The sequence below is a fragment of the Protopterus annectens genome, chromosome 8.part0 (assembly GCF_019279795.1).
Source record: "Protopterus annectens isolate FY-2018-M chromosome 8.part0, PAN1.0, whole genome shotgun sequence".
Taxonomy (NCBI): domain Eukaryota; kingdom Metazoa; phylum Chordata; order Ceratodontiformes; family Protopteridae; genus Protopterus; species Protopterus annectens.
In genome coordinates this window covers 622,434,776-622,454,888 of record NC_056741.1, presented here as the reverse complement: position 1 = coordinate 622,454,888, position 20,113 = coordinate 622,434,776, and the positions used below count along the sequence as shown (strand labels likewise).

Below are 20,113 nucleotides of genomic sequence, written 5' to 3'. Positions count from 1 at the left end.
GAGGAGAGTTCCATTTCTTACCTAAGGAGAGGAGTTGTCGTCCAGCAGGACGTTTAGGTTTGTGGACAGTAATTAAGTTTTGGTGTTCAGATATGAGAGTTCTATTTGGGGTGTATGGGGGAAGGATGTTAGAGCAGGGCATTTGGCTGGATTAAATATTAGTCTATGTGCTGTAGTGAGATAGAGGAAGTCCAGGTAATTTGTGAATTCTAACCAGTTGAGGGATTGGAGGGTAACACAGTGATGAGTGGAATGTTTAGCTTTGGTGACAAATTTAGAAATTTTGTTAGAACAGCTTTCAAGTTTGGAAGTGATGGAAGAGGATAGGTTAGTTAGTAGCGGGGCACTGTACAGGAGGGAGGGAGGTAAGAGGAGGCCAGAGTATGCCTGGTAGAAGTAGAGAGGAAGTGGTTGTTCCTGTATAGCATACATAGTTTTTGGTGGGTTTTCTTTATATTTTGCTGAATATGGATGCCGAACTTGAGGTGTTCATCTAAAGTTACATTGAGTAGTTTGGCAAAGGGAACAACTTCGATCATAGACTTGCTTTGACTAAGGACTTGGAAGGAATTTTTATCAAAAGAGAAAGATTTTGAGGGTGTGATTAGTAGTATTTTAGATTTGTTAGCATTGAGAGAAAGGTGATTTTGACGCATCCAGATCTCAGTAGTTGAGAAGGCAGTCTGAGTTTTAGATAGGAGTTCAGGGAGGTTAGAGGCAGAGCAGACAAGTGTAGAGTCATCTGCATATTGGATGACTTTGGTATTAGGAATAGCAGAGTGAAAGTTATCGATAAAGATATTAAACAGCATTGGTCCGAGGATGGACCTCTGTGGTACTCTGGCAGGGGTGAGTAGGAAAGGTGAGGTGCCTTTTTTTCCATTTCACAGCCTGAGATGTATCTGACAGATAGCTTGAGAACCAGGAAAGAGTGTTTTGGGAGAGATTTAAGTTTGAGAGGTGACTTAGAAGGTGCTTATGGGAAACATATTGAATGCTTTAGAGAGGTCTAGGAGCACTGTGGATAGTAAGTTCCCAGAATCTTGGACTTGATTGACGGTTTCTAAGAATGAGAGTAGAGCTGTTATGGTGCTATGTCCTGGTCAGAAGCCATGTTGGGTAGGGGTAAGAAGTTGTTTTTTTAGTCAGAAAAGGCATATGTTGGAGGTAGATGCATTTTTCTAGGATTTTGGAGATTGGAGAGAGAAGAGTTATAAGGCAGAAGTTTGAAATGTTAGTGTTTTTTCCTCCTTTGTAGAGAGGAAGAATAAAGGCAGAACACCAGAGTTTAGGGACATATGATTCTGTTGTGGATCTAGTAATTAGGATACTAATTGGGAGAGCTATACCATCGGCAGCAGACTTGAGAATGGAAGAGGGAATGTTGTCAGGTGCATTGGAGCAGGGTCTAAGTTTGGATAGAAGTCTTTTCATGTAGTTAGTGGAGACTGGTTTAAGCTCAAACATAGCGGGAAAATTATTTGGGGACTTAGATGAGGTGGAATGCAGGAGAGATAGGTCATTGTTGGGAAAAGTTTTCGTTAGGTCAGATATTGACTCTATAAAGAAAGAGTTGAATAGTGAGGCTAATTTGAGGTCATATGTACTTGGGTCTGGACGGGGGTTATTTTTGGAGCCTGGGTTGTGGAGTGAATTTATGCAATTCCAAAAAAGCCTAGGGTTTTGGGAATCATTGGACTGGAGCTTAGTGTAGTAGGATTTTCTGTCTTTGAAGATTTGTTTTTTTGTAACGTTATGGAGCTGTGTATATTGGAGAAGGGTTTCGGGAAGTTTATTCTTTTGGTAAAGCTTCCAGGATTTGTCTCTTTGATGCATAATTTGCTTTGTTTCTTTGGTTAGCCAAAGGGCAGTTATAGTTTTTATTCTTTTTTCAGTGGTGAAGCTAGGGAATTTAGAGCATCTAGGAAAGTGGAATTAAAGTGGTCTATGGCTTTGTTGAGTGGAAGGGTTTTTAGAATGTTAAAATTCATTTGTTTGAGATAGTTGGATAAGGTTTTGTGGCCAAATTTACTAAGGTTCATAGGTTTATAGGTTCATACTAGGCTATCTGCCCTAGGGCATTTATAAGCCTAGCCAGAGTGTGTGTGACTTTTGCCACCCCTTGGAATGAGAATACTATGCCCATTTAAGGTTTTGTTTACTGTGACTCTGTCTAGTAGTGACACAGAGATGACCCCCGGGGTAAACCTACGATCTCCCATCCACTCGTCAAGATTTCTCTTGAAGAGAGTCAGTGAGGGGCTCTGCCTAACATGGATTGGGATTCTGTTCCAGAGTGTAGGGAGCCTCTGGGTTATGAATCTGTCCCTCCAGCACGTCCTATTTATTTCTGTGTTGAGGTTCAAATCTCTCGCTCTCGTGGCTCTGGTGGATTTGGATTTTCTGAGGTGGAGCATGTCCATCAATTCAGGATTGGACATGGCCTTATACGTCAGGCATAGATCGCCTCTGAGTAGGCGGTATGCGACTGAATAGAGCTGGAGTTTCTTCAGCCGGGCAGCATATGACATATGTTTGAGATCCTTGATCCTCTTGGTGAGGTACTTTTGGGGTCTTTCTAGCTGCTGCAAGTGTCTGGTAAGGTACATCCCAAATGGGGCATTGTATTCAATTATGGGCCTGATAAGGGAAGAGTATAGGGGCACAATGACCTCTCTTGATCTAGATGTGAATCCTTTCATGATAAGGTGGGTAATATAGAAGGTCTTCCTAACCACCTTGGCAATGTGAGTGTCAAATGAGAGGTTACTGTCAACTTGGGTCCCTAGGTCCCTGATTACTTAAGCTGTCTACTTAACAGATTAGGCCTTGGCTATAATTTATTTCCTAGAAAACAACATGTGATTGATTTAAAACTGTATAGCTCATCAAATGAAGAGCTGAAAGTACAACTGCAAGTAGTTCAAACTTTTTTAGATATAAAAATGTTGTTTGGTCTTGAAAAATGTGCGAAAACCTTTAAAGCAGGAAAACTGCAGCACCAAGAAGATATCATTTTGGAGCAAGAATGTGATATAAGCAAAATTGAGCAACAGGGAGTCTATAAATATTTGGGAACTGATGAATGATCAATAGTAAAGCATGAACAAATGTGAAAAATAACTTAGTAATATTTTAGAAGACTTTAATCCTGAAAACAGCGTTGACATCTAGGAATAAAATTCAAGCTATAAACCAATTTGCTCTTCCTGTCCTAACTTACAGTTTTGGACTGATTGACTAGCTCCAAAACATGTTGGCTAGATTAGAGAGGAAAACAAGGATGCGTCATGCTCACCAAATGATTTATAAAAATCGGTGCATACCAAGAGTATATATTCCCTGTTCTGAAGGAGATACTGGGCTCCTTGAAATTGATTACATGTGTAGATCTGCAGTCATGGGAATACACACACATCTGCTGATTTCACAAGACCCAAATGTAGTGAACGTTTTGAAACATGAGGAGAATAAATCTAAGATGACTTCCCTGCATAGTCTAGCAGAAGCATATCGGCATGAAGTGGGAATGGAAATCGAACCAAAAGTAGATAAAAATCAGGCAGCAACTGAATGTGACAAAAAACAAAAAAGAATATAAGATGCAGGATCAGATGAGAAGGCAAGAAGTGTGGAAAATGCATAAATTTAGTTGCAAGTATAGAATACTTCTGGAAGGACCTCATGTTGATCAGGATGGAATGCAGGAATGGTTAAGGAGAGGCAAATTCAAACCAAAAGATGAAAGGTTAATATTGCTGCCCAAGTGGGCTGCATTAGACGTTGGTTTACAAAATCCATTGAACATGTGCGAGAAGAAGACAAATGTGGGTTTTGTAAAATAGAACTGGAAACAGTCGCACATTTTGCTGCTGGTTGTGACATACAAATGGCAGAAGGATTGTATACTGAAAGGCATAATAATGTGGCAAGACTGTTGCACTGGGGATTGTGCAAACATAATATTGAAGTAGCTGAAAAACACTGGAAACATGAGCCACAAAGCATCATAGAAAATGATAGTCTACATCTCATTGGATCACCAATTACCAACAGTTCAAAAGATATAGATGTGAGAAAACGATATATAGTGGTGCATGAAAAGAAGACAAAAGTAGCATTGATTATTGAAATCTCTGTACCCAGTGACTACAGTGTGTTGTTTACAGAGAGAGACAAAGTCATAAAATATCAAGATTTGCAGGCAAAAACAAGAGTAATGTGGAAGAAAGATGCCCAGACAGTTCCAGTAGTCATAGGAGCAACAGGTCTTATAAAAAAAAAATAAGTCTACAATCGTACTTAGATATGTTACCAATATATGTAACTGTATATGAATTGCAGAAGGAGTCATTGCCTGGCACATTGCGGCTGCTGGGAAGAGCACTTTTGACTGACATCAAAGATTGAAACAATACTAATTTCATGAACTTTAATCGTACTTTGACTTAGGAATGGGATCCATTCCTGTCATGGTATTAGAAACCCAAAAGACTTGGAAAAATTAAAGAAGGAATTTGCATTTCACAAGAGCATTGGTATTTTAAGTAAAGCTTTGAAATGCATCCAGTAACTTTTTCTTAGTCATTTTTGGTGCATGATCAGATAAAGATGTAGGGTAATGATGCAAACGTGAGACACTGGTGCTTTCCTACTTATTTGTTAAAGATACAGGAGTTTAAAGAATGCATAATGTAAATAATTTGAGAGTTTCGGAAGACAGACATCACTACAGAAAGGATTAGTAAAAATGAAAATGGAGTAAAAAAATATTGTTGACATAAGGGAAAGTAAAATGAATTATTTAGAAGGGTTGATAAAAAGTTTATAATGTATTAGAGGGGAAATCTGACAGAATAAGAAGATGAGCAATTGCAGAGTACTTAAGGGAAAGTTAAGGGTATTTGGATAATGTATACAAATTTAGACAGGTCATTGTTAAGCAATTATTTCTTTAACTCCAGAGGATGCAAAAAAATTTCAACACATTGACTTGAGTAATAGAAAGTAGAAAGGATTACTGCCTGACTTAAGGAGCCAATGACAAGAAAACTAGGCAGAGATCCTATAGAGATGTTAGAGATATTTTAGAAATTGCAAAAATTGATGTAAAGCAGATGGCTGGAGAAACCAAGAAAACGTACAAATTAAAGACGAGGATCAAACATTAATAGCTCTAAAAGGAAGAGATGAGATAAAAATGGTGATGTATAATTAATCATCAGGGAAATCTCTAAGAACAAGTGATATTCCTGTGAAAGATGGGAAACTAGGGAAGAAAGTACTGAATACCTGGGAGGTTTTGTTTAACAGTATTTTAAAGGAGGGACAATGCCAGTATGTGGGAGGAAAACTGAGTTGGTTACATTACCCAAAGATGGTAAAGTCCCAGTTTCATATTGACCAATTTCAATTTTTAACCATTATTATAAAATATTTCTCTCTGCTAGCTAAGAGAATGGCAGATTGCTAAAACTGATAGATATGGATCAGTGTGGTTTTGTGGAAGAGTGGGAGATATTGACAGCATTAGTAGAAAAAATGATTATTCAGATGGAAGCAGAGTGTAAGAAGATCCTCATATTGTTAGTTGGTCTTGATGTAGAGAGAGCAATTGTGATTTTATGAGTAGGGCAATAGTAGCATTTGCATTCCCTAATAGAGAAGTTAAGATTAGTTTCTAGAATATATGAAGGGTCGAAGGCAAGATGCCAGAGGGTTTCTTTCCAGCAAACTGGTTTAATGGAGGAACCAGGTAGAAGTATCCTCTCCCCCCACCCTTTTTTTTTGGCTTTATGCATAGAGCCATTGGGAAGGAAAATAACGGGCCCAGGAGTTCAAGGCTATGACTCCTATGTTAACTGAGAAAAGTTAGCTTGATCAGTTATTATTTTGTACTTGATGTATCCAGCAAAATACATTTCTGTGCTGTGAACTTTTTGGGAGAATTTCAGGTCTTGTCATGATGTAAAAAAAGATAAAACAAACGGTGTAGTGGTAAACTCTGCCCATACATGAATTGTTTCAGCAGTCATCATTTCTATGGGGAAATGAAACAATGAAATATTTACGTGTATGGCGTAAAAGGGATTGTAATATGTGGGTCTGTATTATATGAATGAAAGTTGATATCATCGATCACTGTGAGTGAAAATCCCAGAAATCGAGTTGCGTACTGTGGGATCGCAGTACACTGACGATTGGAGTATTTGCCCTTTCCTCACTGTAGTGCGATCTCAGAGTTGGAATATATATTTAGCAGGAATTTTCGCTCATTAGAGCAATCGATTATATGAACTTCCATTCATATAATATAGACCCTAATATGCCAGCTTATTGATAGGTGAAACAGTTGTCCTGTTCGATTCTCAGCTAAAGCGCCTTCTGTGTGGAGACGTGCGTACCTTCGTTGAAGGTTGTGCATCAGGGCTGGCAACTCGGCACGTAAAAATCTACTGCCAATCATTAGCGGACCGGAGGTCCGCTGTGGCAACCCCTAACTGGGAAAAGCCGAAAGACACAACAACATAGATATGTGAAAGTAGACCAAGCAAAAGATAAAGTATTGAGACAATGTAAGCCTTGGATTATGGATATAGATACTGAGGTACAAGCACTGAAATTGTTTCTAATCCCTTTGGTGTTATATACAGATCAAGCACATTTTTTATCAATGAGAAGAGCAGTCGTGGGTCATAACAAAGAGTTGAAGAGGGCAAGGGTTAATTGAGACAAGTTGTTTCATTCCGTAAAATAAGGTAGTTTAGAGCTACCAGATTTCAAGTGATAATTTAGAACTACACAGTTAAGGCTTGTAGTACATAACAGAAGCTTAAGGTTACAAATCAAAGTGGGAGGGCATAGTGATAAAATGGGAGAAGGGAGGTTCAAGAAATGGGAAGGTAGTATTTTGGAAGCAAGCCCTTAAGAAAAATAACAGTATAGTATATAATGCTTAGTTCTTGGAATACTGTTGACTGCTTTCTAAACAAACACTTAAATGAAGAAAGAAAATTTTATCAGTAGAAATGATTATAAATGGTGCATAAAAGTAGGTACGAGGAAGGTAGAATTTTTATGAGAAAATTAGTAAAGGAACCAAGATATTGGGAGCAAATAACCAGAGAAAGATGGTAGTAGAGTGGGATGCGGCCAAGGAGAAGTTTGGGATGCAGGTTAAAAGGCCATATTACCTTAACTGTAAGAATCTGGTGGAAAAGTTTAGAAAAAAGCTAGGAAAGAATAGAAAAGCAATGTCCATAGGGTTAGTGGGACGATATTTGTATGGTTTCCAAGTATGCAACAAACCCATCAGTTTACGATTTTTATATGGAAATGTTTGCATAGGTGTTTGTATTCCTCAAACAGACTTGTGAGAATTTTTCCTCCAAGTAGATAGTATTTGCTTGGTGTGATTGGAAGGAGAGAGGTAATTGGGAGAATGTTTTTGGAAATTTAAAGGGATGATAGATTTTATAAGATCCCTGTATTTACTTTAGCAGTGTTTGAGGAGCAAATGATTGTAACCAAGGAAATTATTCTTTTAAGCTGGGATGTAGGCTCTGCATTGCTAAGCAAAGTAAGGCCTTGCTAAGTTTAATTGGTATAGGCTGGCAAAACAATTAGTGTTAGGAAAACAAAAAAATCTAAATGTGAATGAAGTATTGAATATTGCAAGCAAGTTGAAAAAATATAGGTGGGATCATTTGAAAAGGGAAGGGGCAAATTACATTAAAGTAAATGGAATTTTAAGGGAACAATAAATGCATAATGCTGAGGAGGAGAAAACTTGAGAGAGGGCAGGACTTGAACAATTTATGTAATGTTGGAATGAATGATTATTAAAGCTTACAAGTATAAGGAAACTAATGAAAAGTTTACAATATGTTTATTTTTCATCGACTATATGTCTGCCAATGTCATTGTTAAAATTCTGTAAATTTAATAAAGGTGTTTAAAAACCTGTATTCTCCACAAATTAAACTTATTCCAATGTTTTATTTCCACCTCAACACTCAGTTTATCTTTATATGTCCTCAAACTATTTATAATGTCTGTGTCCAAACTATCTATACATTTTGTCATTGACCCACTAATTACTGATTTACAGAGGTAATCTTCTGTGGAACAGGAAAAAAATCTAATGAAGTTACAAAAAAAAAAAAAAAAAAGGTTAATCATTCCCAACCCTCCATCTTCTTTTGGATTAGACAAGCCTCCCTTTTTTGACAAGGATCCTATTTCAAACCACACACTGTTTTTAAAGAATGCAGTAAATCCATCAACTCCTGTACAAGAAATGTGCATAACAGATATGTATATGTAATTGATTTCCCACAAAACAACTGAATTAATTAAGCTTTTTAAGAATTAAACTAAAAATCTTCCAGGAGACACAACTCCTTAATGTTCTCTATTGTTGTACCCTTCCCTTCTAAAATTGCATATGTTGTAATAGATTTAATCTCAAACACCTCTTGCTTTCCACATTAAAACTAAATCTGTCCATCTGAAACAAGTCCCTTTTTCTTTTCTTCTTATCTAACTTGCCTTCATCCCAACCAAACCTAAAACAGGATCATCATCTGTGATTACTTCTTTTTTTTGTTTTTTGCCATTGATGTTAAGTCGTCAGCACGAATGTGTGTTACAGGCAAAATTGTTGGTGCTTCCATTTCCCATGCAGCTTGCCACAACCTAAAGTGTTTTCACTGAGCAACTACATTCTTAACTAATAAAAAGTGTTCTCATTAGACATCGCTGGTTTAGTCTCCTATATATTTTTTATACCCCCCCCAACCAGCCATTTACTAATACCTTAACCATCATATCATAAGCAGTTTTTAATAAAGCAACCCCCTCCCTTTAAACTGTATGCTTTCAGAATATTCCAACTATGATTAACTGTGGCATGTTTTTTCAGTATCACAAGCCACCATTTTCCTTCCTTCCTTAATTTCAAGTAGTATTTGCCACCTCTGTTAGCTTATCGTTCACTTGACTGTTTACTTATTCTCTGAAGGTTCTGTAGTAGATACCTTCCTAGACCATGCTCATAAGGAAGTATAAGTGACTGAAGCAATAAAGTAAAATCTAAAAGTTAAAGAATATGGAACCAGTTTGGAGAAAAAAGTTATGTGAAGAACTTGATAATATCCTTGTTGCAGTCATTGCAGAAACAGAAGTATAATACACCGTTTTCTTTTAGCTTTTAATTAAATGTATATCAAAAGGGAAAGACTCCCTTTGGACCCATTGCTATGTCCTTCTATTCTGCTGTTGCAGTATTCTTTACATAAGGACTTAATGTCATCCAAGAAGGGCAAATGCCAATGTGGATGTCATATTCCACATAAGGGTAGCCAGCAACAATGCCTTTTCTGTCTTGGGCCTTCCCTTAACCATAAGGCTTGCCCTGTTTGCCAATTTTTGTTCCCAAAACTTTAAGTAGTAGCCTGAATTCTGTTTCCATCAACTTAGAAAATCAGTGGTTAAAACTTCACGCTAAAAGGGTGGGGAAGGTCCCTCAGGCTCAGAGGCTGAGTTGTTGGTGAAGCTGAAGGCCAAGAAACCCAGACCCGAAATTTCGGTTGCACCTCCAGTGCCAGTCATCTCTCCTGAGGCTATCACTAGTCCAGCGATACGATCAGGGCTGTCGTACAAACACAGGCCAGACCCGTAATGGAGGTCACCTTGGAGCAGAATATCAGCATGTCCTTAGAGGAATCGCAGGTGTCCGGGTTAGATATCCAAGGAGAACCCAGGCTCAGAATCTCTGAAGGCCCTAGGCAGATTCCGACCATTCTAGTTAGGGACGAAGTGGATTCAGACATAATAGAGTGTAGGCCTACATCTGGCCCACCATCACTACATAGAGTGGACATTCCTAGCGCAAAGAAACACAAGATTAAACACGTCTCTCCACTATCTAATCCTCAGAAGAATTGGCAGGCTTTTTCTCAGTGCATTTTTAATGCTCTCATGTCCCTCATACCTCCTCCAGGGGTTATTATACCTACATCCCCTGGACTGCTTCAACTCAAAAGAGAGTAAGGGAAGAAACGTCTTCAGAACAACAACAGTTTTCTGATGGCAAGTCAGTAGCCTATTTAACACAGATCCCCTCTCCACTAGGTTATGCCTCCCCAGAGGAAGACACTAATGGGGCTGATTCACCAGCAGAGAAAATTTCCTTTAGTGATATCTTGACCAGAATGCAGGAACATTTCAAATGGGAAAGCACTGAAATGTCAGATGTTCAAAAACATTATGACTTAATACAGGTGGACACTCACCCCCGGTCCCTCAGCTGCCCCCCCCCATCCTTCCTACATTCTTAGATGTATTTGCATCTTCAAGCAGACTCCAGACTCAAGTCTCCTGCACCTAAAAAATCAGACAGATTTTATAAGGTGCGTGCAGACTGCAAGTTCTTATTCAAAGCACCCTTTAAAATTTTTAATTCTTTATTGTCTTTATTTATACTGTGTACTATCTCCCTTACCTTCCTTTTCGATTACTTTTCTACAGTGGGGTAAATTTTAAAACTTTATAACGCTTCCTTTTCAACCTCTTTTGAGGTATTCTCTGACTACCATAGTTGAGAGACTTTTGCCTTCTTTTCTACCTGTTTTGAGGTATTCTTTAACTACCACAGTTGGTAGCCTTTTTTTCAAAAAAAAAAAATTGAATTCTCTTATTCTCAATTTTCTTTTTGTGATTACTGATCTCTTCAACCTTTTGATGAAGAAGTTCATCAGAACTCTGATCCAGATGGGGGTTCTCCTGTCTCCCACCAGATCTGTGAGCCTTAAATCTACATTCCAGCCTTGTATATAGCACTTCTCCGATTTGACCCACAATTTTGGAGTCCTTGGATCCAAAGGCCCCAAGAGTTGAACTGTTGGATCTGCTGAAGGTCCTAGCATCTTCTACTCCGACAACTTCCCTGACCCGACCCTGTTGGAGCATAATGGCTCTTGGAGCTGAAGCATCAGCTTTGGATCCAAGAAGTTGACCTTGACTCCAAAGTTTTTGGAGCTGTCACTTCCTGTCGAAGTTTCTGCACTAGATAGCTCTGTTGCGACTCCCCCTTAGAATCCAAGGGTTCAGGGGCCATGGGGGTTGTGTAATCTGAGCGTCTCGGGTCCGGTTGGATTGCCCTCTGCAACTCCTGGGCCCTCTGCTTTCGAGGTGGTGGAGAGGGTATTGTCTTTACCTAAATGGACTTCAGCATTTCCTCCTTTGGATCCATGTCTCCATCCTCCTTTGGATCCTGTGACTGAATTCTGTCATCCTACACCTCAGGGGCAGCCAGCCCAGATGAGCTTCCAAGTAGTTTCCAGTAGGGAACTTCCCATCTCTTCTGGTACTTCACCAAAGCACCCCACTGAGGAGGTCTCCGAAGATATCATGCAAAAGGAAACACCTTGATTCCCCATAGGAATCCCTAACAGAAGACATTGATTTTGATGAAGGGGAAGGGTTCTTTTAGATCTCTGCCTGAGGATCTGTCATTCAGGCACATCTTAGAGATCCTTTGCCAAAAAGGTGATTGGTCTGCCGAACCCCCTTCCCAGGAGGAATAAGTGTTCTTGGAAGCCTTTGAGTCTTGATTATCTACATCTTGGGTTACCCTACCTGAGGATGAGCTGATAGATCTGGTCTCCGACAGAGCATAGAAGGAACTGGACCCTATAGAATTGATACCCAAGCACCCGGGCAAGATTCTTAGTGCCACGGTAGATAGGTTACATTGGACGAAAGGTGTTCCTGTAGATGCCATGGTCGTTGCGGCAGCTATTAAAAAGGAGCTGGCTGAACAGAGTTCCTCTCTTCACCACCCTAACAGGGAGTTGAGGGCATTGCACAGGTTCAGGAGGTGTGTGTATGCAACAGGGACCTTCACTGTACTGTTGCTGAATTATTTGGTGCGTTTCACAAGGTTACAGAGGGATTTAATCAAGGAACACTCTTAACTCACCTACATGGTCCATGTCTGTAGAGGATTAGAAATCTTTTTCCTCACTACTGGCCACTCTACAGTTCATTACTAATACCTCCATTAGGTAAATCTCGCACACAGCTGAAGGTTCCTCACAGGCTGCCGGTTCAGCCATAGCAATTAGGAGACATGCCTGGATGCAGTTGGGTGATTTTGCGGAGCCTTTAAGGAGTCATTCATCAACGCTGTCTTTGATAGATCTTCCCTTTTTGGACCAACAGTTAGAGATGCTCTCCCACAGTGAGAAGGATGGGAAAGACCTTTTCTGCCATGGGAATCAATTTTTCTACCTCTCAAAGAACTTGTTCCACAAATCAATGCATGGTAAGAAAGCATGGTTCACAAAATCCTATGAATCGCTTGGAGATTTTTCCCCCATAGGCAGAGGGGGAAATAACTATAATGGGAGATGCTGCCCTCATGGTAGAGGGGGTCCGCAGAATCAAAGTTCTCAGGATTCTTTCTTGGGCAGGCCTTACCAAACTGTCCCTCTCTGGAGGCAGTCAGGGGGCACTTATATTTTCAGCCAAAAGCATGGGCAGCCATCACACAAGATTCTTGAGTGCAAAGGATTGCATCCAAAGGATACTCCGTTCCCTTTTCCCAAGTTCCTCCACAGAAGAGAGAAATTCTCCCCAGTGTTGCACCCAATCAGCAGGAACAAGCAGCTCTAGAAATTCAAAAGCTGCTGGATAAGAGAGTCATCCAAGATGTCTCCCCAGACCAGAGGATCCAGAATTTACTCAAGTTCTTTTTAGTGCCAAAGAAAATGGGGTGCCTGAGACCCAGTTCGGATCTTATTATTATTTGAACCAGTCTGTGAAGAATTCCAAATTCCAGATGGGCACGTTTCAGCCTATTCTCCTCTACTTCAGAAGGACAACTGGATGTGCTGCTGTAGATCTTCAGAATGTGCACTGTCATATAAAAATTATCAGATATCCCCGAAGACATCTATGCTTCCAGCTGGGAGTCAGTCATCATCATTTCAGAGCCCTGCCCTTTGGTCTCACCACAGCCCCCAGGGTATTCACCAAGTGCATGGCAGTGGTAGCAGCTAGCCTAAGACTGCATGGATTCAGTGTGTTTCCATATTTAGAAGACTGGCTCCTTACTGCACTGACCAGGCATCTTCTGGAGCAGGCCAGAATTACTTTCTACTTCTTTCTCAATCTCTGGGAATTACAGTAAATCTGTTAAGTCCCAACCTCAACCATTTCAACCTTTGGAGTTTATAGGGGCTAGTCTAGACACAGTAATTTGCTTAGTTTTACTGCCTCAAAAAAGAGTTCTTACTCTGAAATCACATCAGTCAAATTCTGTCTCATCTCTCACACCCACCAAGATTGATGCTCAAAGCCCTAGGGTTGATGGTTACTGAAATAAAAATAATTTTACTTCCCACTGCTCGTCTTCATATGAGAATTCTTCATTGGACTGTAGCAGTGCAATGGTCTTTTCATTGACAATATCTACTACATCCAATAAATTCTCAGGTTTGTAGAAAATCTGTACTGTGGTGGATGCACTCCGAAGAGATTCATCAAGACCACCCTTTTGTCCTTCATCCCCCAAAAGCCACATTGACCATGGACACCACCCAGTTGGGATGGACAGTTCAAGGCACGTGGTCCCAAGATGAGACCAAATAGCATATAAATGCTCTAGAGATGAGAGCGGTGCTTTTAGCTTTGCAGGTCCTCCAGAGTTCTCTTTCACCAAGTATTGCTGTTCAGACGAACATATCAGTAGTCTGGTACATCAGCAAACTTGAGGAATCAGATCTTACCCCCTATGCTGAGAAGCAGTGAGAGTTTGGCAATGGGCGATCATCTCCAAGTGCTTTCTAGTAGCAATGTACATATAGGGGAAATCCAGCATATTGGCGAACAAGCTCAGCAGGACCATCTTGACTCCTCATGAGTGGTCTGTCAGTCAATCAGTGGCAATGATGATCTTCTACAAAATAGATATTTACAAGTGCACAAATGTTCACACTGTCTCACACACACACACACACACACACACACACACACACACACACACACACACACACACACACACACCCTCACTCCTTTTTCCATAACCATCTGATTTTACTTAGTATTTTTGCTAAAATCCATTTACCATTGAACATAATTTCATTTCTTTCATTCCGTATACCCATATAACATAAAATCATTTTTATCCCTCACTTTCCTTTCTTTTGTAGTTATCCCTTTAAATTTTATTTTTCTTCTCTGTTTATTTTCTTCTTTTTTCCTTTCTCTTATATTTGCAGCCCATCCATAAATGTCCAGTTTTGTTACATGTATAACATTTCAATTCACTTTGTTTGCATCATGTCCCATTTCCCCACAAATATAACATTTTAAACTGTACCACATCCAGTAAAATTATCTGAGGTTTGCAGAAAATCTTTACTGTTGTGGACACATTCCGAAGAGATTTATCAAGGCTGCCCATTTGTCCTTCCACCACCAAAAGCAACATTGAGAGATGTCTCTCAGTTAGGGGACATTACTTGAGGTGGACAGTTCAAGGCACGTGGTCCAAAAAAAGAGACCAATTTGTATGTAAATGTCATAGAGATGAGAGTGGTGCTTTTAACATTGCAGGCCTTTCAGAGCTTTCTTACACTAGGAGCTACTGCTATTCAGATGGACAATATATCAGTCTGGTACATCAGCAAATGGAGAAAACCAGGTCTTACCCCTATACTGAGAAGCAATGAGAGTTTGGCAATAGGCGATCTACTCCAACTGCTTTCTAGTAGCGATGCACATAAGGGGGAAATCCAGCATTTTTGCAGAGAAGCTCAACAGGACCATCCTGACTCCTCACAATTGGTGTCTCACTCAATCAGTGACGAAGTTGATCTTCCACAAATGAGGTAAACCGTGCCACAGTCTGTTTGCCTCTCCCATCAGCAGCAAATGTAGCAGGTTCTTTGCCCTAATTCACCCTCAGGGACAGTCACAGAGGGATGCTGTAGTCCACATTTGCCCCTTCTGTCAACTTTATGCTTACCCTCCCCTACCCCAAATACCCATATTTCTTCAGAAAGCCAGTCGATTGAAGAGCAAAGCAATCCTCTTCTTGGATCTCTCCAAAGCATTTGATATGGTTGATCACCAGCTACTAATCCACACCCTGAAAACATTCTGCCTAGATACTAAGCCCTTCAGTGTTTCCAATCCTATCTAAATGATAGACAGCAGACTGTCCTTTGACAAAACAAACTCTCTAAACTCCTACCCAGCACCCAAGGTGTACCCCAGGGTTCTATACGAAGGCCTGTACTGTTCTCCATCTTCATTAATGACCTTTATACTGTTATCCCAAAAGTCAGCTGTATCCAGTACACTGACGACTCCACCCTGATATGCTCGGCCACATCTCCAACAGAGCTGTGGTCAGCTACAGAAACCATCTTCAACGCAATTGAAAATGCTTTCTGGTCGTCATCTGATGCTAAATACCACAAAAAACTAAACACTTGCTTTTCTCACCAACACACAGGTCTACTGCATTCACTTTACCATAAAGTCTAATAATGGCATAATAATCTCCCCAGACCCATCTACAAAGCTGGTTAGGTGTTATCGATAATCTTAAATTCAACCAACATGTTAATCAATCCATCAAGACCATCAATAAAAAAAATAGTCACTTTACAGGATAAATGCCTTCTTTACCCCTCCTGCTAGATATGCCATAGCTCGCTCACCTACTTTCAACTCTTCTGTATGCATCCCCTTTACTCTCTAATCTAAACAAGTCTGTCCTTAACCATCTCTCTATCTGCTACAACGACATTGCCAGATTTGCCCCTGGCCTGCCTTATAGGACTCATCATTGTATCAACCTAAACCAGCTTGGGTGGCAAGAATTACCCAGCTTGATCCAGTATACCCAGCTTGATACCTACTGATTATTGCCCATAAGATCCTTTACAATCCGGACAATACTCCTGCTCTTAAAAATACTATCACCCTATCACAATCCCAGACCTCTTCGATCCTCTAATAGACTACTAGTCCAGACTATCAAAACTAGTAACTCTGCCGGTGACTCCCTCTTTGCCAACTCTGTAGACAGAATCTTGAACTCTCTCCCACCTGAAATTACTTAACTTACCACTCTGAGTCAATTTAAGACCAGACTCCAACAACATTTGACATGAAACTGGCTATGTCAGTGTAGCAAACTTGACTAACTCTTCTCTACAATGAGTTAAAAACAGTACTTTAGCCTACATGTGTCACTTAATCCTGACCTACAATTAGGATTATCTCTAAACTTGTTTAGGTATGTAACCACTGTAAATATTGCATCTGTAATCTTACTGTATGAGTTAAAATCACTATTTTAACTAACCAGTGTTACTCCTGACCTACTCTTGGGATTATCATTAACCCTGTAACTTCTATAACTTGCTTAGGTATGTAACCACTGTAAATATTGTATATTATACCATGTTATACTAATGGAAAAGGTCCGACTTTTTCCATTAGTATAACTCTCTACTAAAAAACTGTCGCTATGTTAAATGGGTTTAACATAATGGAGATGTCCGTTACTTATTTTAAAGCTGTTCATATGCATAAACCCATTTAACATAGCGAGACAGGTTTTAAAAAAGCAATGGAGAAAGCAAGATCTCCGTTGCTTTTTTACTGTCGCTATATGTTAAATGGGTTTAACATGGCGAGACAGTTAAAAATAAACAACGGACATCTCCGTTGCTTATTTTAAACTGTCTCGCTATGTTAAACCCATTTAACATAGCTTAAAAAAAAAAAAAAAAGCGGCGTCTTGCTTTCTCCGCTGATGTACTGATGCCAGACATCTGCGGAAGGGCAGTAAACAGGCATTATACTATGCCATTATTTAAGAAAAGTAATAGTTTCTTTTCTTAAATAATTGTTTGGTCCCTCTGGCTTAGTTGCTATATTAAACTTAACTGCTTGCTTAGGTATGTTAACCACTGTAAATACTGTATCTTAAACTTAACTGATTACCTTGGAGCTTTTCTCCCCAGGCCTCCGCAGAAAATGGACATGTATCCAGTCAGACTGTCCCAGTCAACAAATGTAAAATAAAATAATAAATCATCGTTGCCCCCTTCTAGCCTTGGCAAACATGGTTTCCTTTTCTATGATCTCCCATAGTACATCCACCTTGGACAATGGATCCCACTCTATATCTCCGGTCACATCCTGCAGGGATGACTCATCTATATATAGAAGGTCATAACCTGACCGCTTGGTTTCCCCAATTCCAATCTTTTTTCTTTTTCTTTTGGTTGTTCCAGTTAGGGGTCGCCACAGTGGATCACCTGTTTCCATTTCTTCCTGTCCTCTGCATCTTGCTCTGTCACACCAACCACCTGCATGTCCTCTCTCGCCACATCCATAAACCTTGTCTTAGGCCTTCTTCTTACCTGGCAGCTCCATCCTTAACATTCTTTGCCAAATATACCCAGCATCCCTCCTCAGCACATATCCAAACCAACGCAATCTCACCTCTCTAGCTTTGTCTTCAAACTGTCCAACCTGAGCTGACCATCTAATATACTTATTCTTAATTCTCTCCATCTTCGTCACACCCGGTGCAAATCTTAACATCTTTGACTCTACCACGTCCAGCTCTGACTCCTGCCTTTTTGTTGATGCCACTGTCTCCAACCCATATAATATAGCTGGTCTCACTACCCTCTTGTAGGCCTTCCCTTTCACTCTTACTGGTACTTGTCTGTCACAAATCACTCCTGACAACTCTTCTCCACCTACCTGTACTCTGTTCTTCACCTCTCTTCCACACACACCATTGTTTTGGACTGTTGATCCCAAGTATTTAAACTCATCCACCTTTGCCAACTGTACTCCCTGCGTCCTCACCATTCCTCTAACCTCTCTGTCATTCACACACACATTTTCTGTCCTAGTCCTGCTGACCTTTATTCCTCTCTCTCTAGAGCATATCTCCACCTCTCCAGGGTCTTCTCAACCTGTTCCCTGCTCTCACTACAGATCACAATGTCATCTGCAAACATCATAGTCCACAGGGATCATCTGTCAACCTGCCCATCACCATTGCAAATAAGAAAGAGCTCAGAGCTGATCCTTGATGTAATCCCACCTCCACCTTAAACACATCCGTCACTCTCATTGCAGACCTCACTGCTGTCACACTACCCTGTACATATCCTGTACCATTCTTACATACTTCTCTGTCACTCCTGACTTCCTCATACAGTACCACAGCTCCTCTTTAAGGACCCTGTCATATGCTTTTTCTCGGTCCACAAAGACACAGTGAAACTCCTGACCTTCTCTGTACTTCTCCATCAACACACTCAGAGCAAACATCAATTCTGTAGTGCTCTCTTCTGGCATGAAACCATACTGCTGATCACTAATCATCACCTCCCTTCTTAACCTAGCTTCCACTACTCTTTCCCATAACATCATGCTGTGACTGATCAGTTTTATCCCTCTATAGTTACTACAGCACTGCACATCACCCTTATTCATAAAAATCGGTACCAAAACACTTTTTCTCTACTCTTCAGGCATCCTCTCACTTTCCAAGATTTCATTAAACAATCTGGTTAAAAACTCCACTGCCATTTATCCTAAACACCTCCATGCTTCCACAGGTATGTCATCTGGACTAACAACCTTTCCATTCTTCATCCTCTTCAAACATATCCTTACTTCCTCTTTGCTAATCCATTGCACTTCCTGATTCGCTATCCCCACATCATCTAACCTTCTGTCTCTCTTTCTCGTCGTTCATCAGTCCCTCCAAGTACTCTTTCCATCTCCTTGACACACTCCTCACTTGAGTATGTTTCCCTCATTATCCTTTATAATCCTTACCTAGCTCAGTCCCTCTCTCTAGCCAATCAGTACAGGTCCTTTTCTTCCTCCTTAGTGTCCAACCTATCATACAACTGTCCATGCGCCTTATCCTTAGCCTTCATCAACTCTCTTTGCCGTGCACCTCATCTCCTTATACTCCTGTCTACCTTCTTCATCTCTCTGGCAGTCCCAATTCTTCTTTGCCAGCCTCTTTCGCTTTGTAGTCTCCTGTACTTCCTCATTCCACCATAGGTCTCCTTGTCCTCCTTCCTCTGTCCAGATGTCACACCAAATATATTTTTAGCTGTCTCCCTTACTAGCTCTGCTGTAGTTACCCAGCTATTTGGTAACTCGTCAATGCTACCCAGTGCCCGTCTCCATCTCAGTCACCCTTTTTCAACTTCCACCATTTGATATTTGGCTCTGCCCTCTCACTCCTCCTCTTGATCACTAACGTCATCCTACAAATCACCATTCTGTGCTGCCTAACTGCACTTTCCCCGTCATCACTTAACAGTCTCCAGTCTTCTTCAGACTGGCTTTCCTGCATAGGATATAATCCACCTGTGTGCATCTTCCTCCACTCTTGTATGTCACACTATGCTCGTCCCTCTTCTTGAAATACATATTTACCACAGTCATGTCCATCCTTTTCACAAAATCCACTACCATCTGACCTTCTGCATTCCTCTCCTTAATACCATACCTACCCATCACTTCTTCATCCCCTCTGTTCCCTTCACCAAGATGCCCATTGAAATCTGCTCCAGTCATCACTCTGTCACCCTTGGGTACAGTCACCACCGCTTCATCCAGCTCACTCCAAAGTTTTTCATTCTCATCCATCACACACCCAACTTGGGGAACATATGCACTATCAGTATTCATCATTACACCATTAATTTCCAGCTTTATAAACATCACTTTGACACTCTTTTCACCGCCAAAATGCTTTTGGCATACTGTTCCTTCAGGATAACCCCTACCTCATTTCTCATCCCATCCACACCATGGTAGAACAGTTTGAACCTGCCTCTGATACACATGGCTTTACTCTCCTTCCATCTGGCCCCTTGCACACACAATATATCAACCTTCCTTCTTTCCATCATATCAGCTAGCTCTCTCCCTATACCATTCATACTGCCAACATTCAAAGTTCCTACCCTCACTACCACACTCCTAACCTTTCTGTTCTCTTCCTGCCTTCAGGCATGCCTTCCCCCTCTTCTTCTCCTTC

General features: G+C 40.5%; 1 protein-coding gene across 1 annotated transcript in view; it reads left to right on the top strand.

The window, feature by feature from the left end:
- The window catches only part of LOC122808326 (plexin-B3-like), a 2,760,797-nt gene that overhangs the window by 981,445 nt on the left and 1,759,239 nt on the right, over positions 1 to 20,113 (top strand). The window contains exon 14 of the mRNA XM_044079291.1: positions 10,004 to 10,283. Within this exon, the coding sequence (XP_043935226.1) occupies positions 10,004 to 10,283 (280 nt within the window). The remainder of the gene's footprint in view (positions 1 to 10,003; positions 10,284 to 20,113) is intronic.